This window comes from Pteropus vampyrus, unplaced genomic scaffold (assembly GCF_000151845.1).
Source record: "Pteropus vampyrus isolate Shadow unplaced genomic scaffold, Pvam_2.0 Scaffold48, whole genome shotgun sequence".
Classification (NCBI taxonomy): domain Eukaryota; kingdom Metazoa; phylum Chordata; class Mammalia; order Chiroptera; family Pteropodidae; genus Pteropus; species Pteropus vampyrus.
This window is the reverse complement of record NW_011888829.1, coordinates 232,478-235,083: the sequence shown is the minus strand read 5'-3', so window position 1 is coordinate 235,083 and position 2,606 is coordinate 232,478. Positions and strand designations below refer to the sequence as shown.

Below are 2,606 nucleotides of genomic sequence, written 5' to 3'. Positions count from 1 at the left end.
ATGACTAAAATAAAAAAGACAATAATACATGCTAATGAAGATGTGGAGACACTGGAACCCTCATTCATTACTAGTGGGCATGTAACCTGGTACAGCCACTTTGGAAAACAGTTTGGCGGTGCCTTAAAATATTAAAAACACGGTTACCACATGAGTCAGCAATTTCGCTCATAAGGAAGGCTATAGCTGAGAGATGTGAAAATAGATGTCCACACGAACCCTTGTGTGTGGATGTTCATGGCAGCATTGTTCATAACAGTCAAGTCCGTCATCTGACGTATGGATAGGTGAAATGTGGTGTGTATATACTCATCCAATAGAATGTTATCAGCCATGAAAAGGAAAGAAGTGTGGATATATGCTACAGCATAAGCCTTGAAAACATATTAAGTGAAAGATGCCTATCACAAAAGAGTACACATTATCTGATTCCATTCACTATATGAAAGGTCCAGAATGGGCAAATCTATAGAGACAGAAGATAGATTGGTGGTTTCCAGGGCCAGGGGATGGAGAAAATGAGTAGTGACTGCTCATCGTGCAGAATTTCTTTAAGAGTCATGAAAAAATTCTAAAATTAGATCGTGGTGATAATTGCTAAACTCTGTGAATATATGAAAAATCTATACACTTAAAGACATTAAAGAAATTAAAGACATAAAAGTTGTCAAAACGTTTCTAGAGTATCTGTGGCAAAGTCCAATTTCTGCCCGTCCTTCACCTCCTCTCAGCCATTTCTGCCTCCTGAGCTCTGCCACGGCCCTGAGATTATACTCTTCTTGCCATCTAGGGGACTTTTTCACCCACTCCGGAGCTGCCAGGTCTCCTTTTGGACTTGATTTATGGTTGTTGACTCTGTCCTGAAGTTCCGTTTTTTGCTTTCTACCATTCACTAGCCCTCTCCCTGGGGCACGCTGCAATCACTAAGGCAGTGAGAAGAAGCGTGACTATTCTTAGGAGAGTTTATTCCAGTACCCAAGATCTTAGCCACAAGTTAGAACCTCAGGCCCTTTGAATGGGAAGAGAAGTAGCAGGGAAATAGAAGACAACGTCTGTTGTGATGCCATGGACTCCCCTATAATTTTGAGGCTAAGAGCATGGGATTGAGAATCTGACATTTTGGGGTTCCAGTCCAGGCTCTGACCTCTGCCAGCTATAGATAATGTTAAGTAACCTCTTTTAATCACAACTTTCCCATTTGTAACGTGGAGATAAAAGATAACTTCAAAGGTTTGTCATGAGCATTAAATGGGACAGTAGACGTAACTCAGTGTAGTGTAGTGAGTGCTCATTTAATCTTTTGTCCTTGGTTTTTCAGATCATTATGAAATATGGGCAAAGACACAAATCAGAAAACACGGGCTGCTGGTGTGATGCTTCCAAATAGTTCTATTTGGATATTTTGTTTTAAGTTTGGGGGAAATAGTGCTTGCATAGCCAATGGTGGAGCCGATGGGCTGCAGATTGGGTAGGAGGGTCTCATGTGTCTTTAGTGACGTTTTCAATCCAGGATATATATTTGTAAACATTGGTGTAGATGCCGACATCTCCTCCCATGAAATGTCCGACTTCAATCCCCTGGAGCTTTTTTTTGCAGATGACAGTAGCGACAGCCACTTCCTGCCAGACATCGTGCAGAGAGAGGGAGAGAGAGGGACAATGGTCAGACCTTCTCACAAGAGCCCTCCAGTCCCCATCTGGGAAGAGCCCTGACTAGAGGTGGCATGCTGGGGCATGAGAAGACCATGTGGGAGACAGGAAGTGAGAGATAGGAAGTGAGAGATAGGAAGTGGGAGACAGGAAGTGGGAGACAGGAAGTGGAAGACAGGAAGCTTGAGTCATTTACCTGGCTTTGCTATAATCAGCCTGTGTGATCTTGAGAATCTCAGAGGAAAACTTCTCTAGAACTTACATGTAAAATGAATCAAACCCCATTTATCTGAACCGGTGAAGCCAGTTTCAATTTGTGAAACATCAGAATTGTTTTTTCCAGCCGTGCCCATTTTCACTTGCAGCCACAAGAATAAAAGTATTATTAACTACATGTACTACATGAAGCCCTTAAATGAATAATGACATCTGTAAGGAGAGCCCATTACTGAAGAAACAACGGGAGCTTGCTGTGGCCTTATCACAATTCTCAAGAAATGTTAAGAAGATGAGGGCTTTCTAGGTTTTTAAAATATCACGATTAAATAGTTAACTAGACACATACAAGTTAAGGGAAACTGAATGACTATAAGAGAAAAGATTACCCCAAAAATTCGGCTGAACACTTTCACAAATTTAACGCATAAGGAGTTCCGGTGGCTTTTTCCTTGTTCGGTTTTCTGGCACTCTTTATCAGACATCACAGGGGCCTCCAGGTTCTGCCTTAAATCGGGGTGTCTGCCTGAGGGAAGACAGGAATAAAGAGACCTTCCTGTTCTCAATCGTTATTGAACCTTTCCAGCCACAACCCCCTACTGCAACTGGTGTTTTGTGTGTGTCTAAAGAAAACGAGGAATGGGAAGGAGGGAAGAAATGACCTTGGGCACAGTTATGAGAGTTAATCCTGAGGGTTTTGAAATAGCCTTTATGTCTCTGTAAAAAGCAGAGTTTTCTTT

General features: G+C 42.0%; 1 protein-coding gene across 1 annotated transcript in view; it reads right to left on the bottom strand.

Annotated features, from left to right (window-relative positions):
• Positions 1-1,479: 1,479 nt before the first annotated feature.
• Positions 1,480-2,606, bottom strand: part of PRSS37 (protease, serine 37) — a 6,228-nt gene continuing 5,101 nt past the window's right edge. Inside the window, exons 4-5 of the mRNA XM_011359547.1 lie at positions 2,256-2,392; positions 1,480-1,620 (exon numbers count right to left, since the gene is read on the bottom strand). Coding sequence (XP_011357849.1) covers positions 1,480-1,620; positions 2,256-2,392 — 278 coding nt within the window. The remainder of the gene's footprint in view (positions 1,621-2,255; positions 2,393-2,606) is intronic.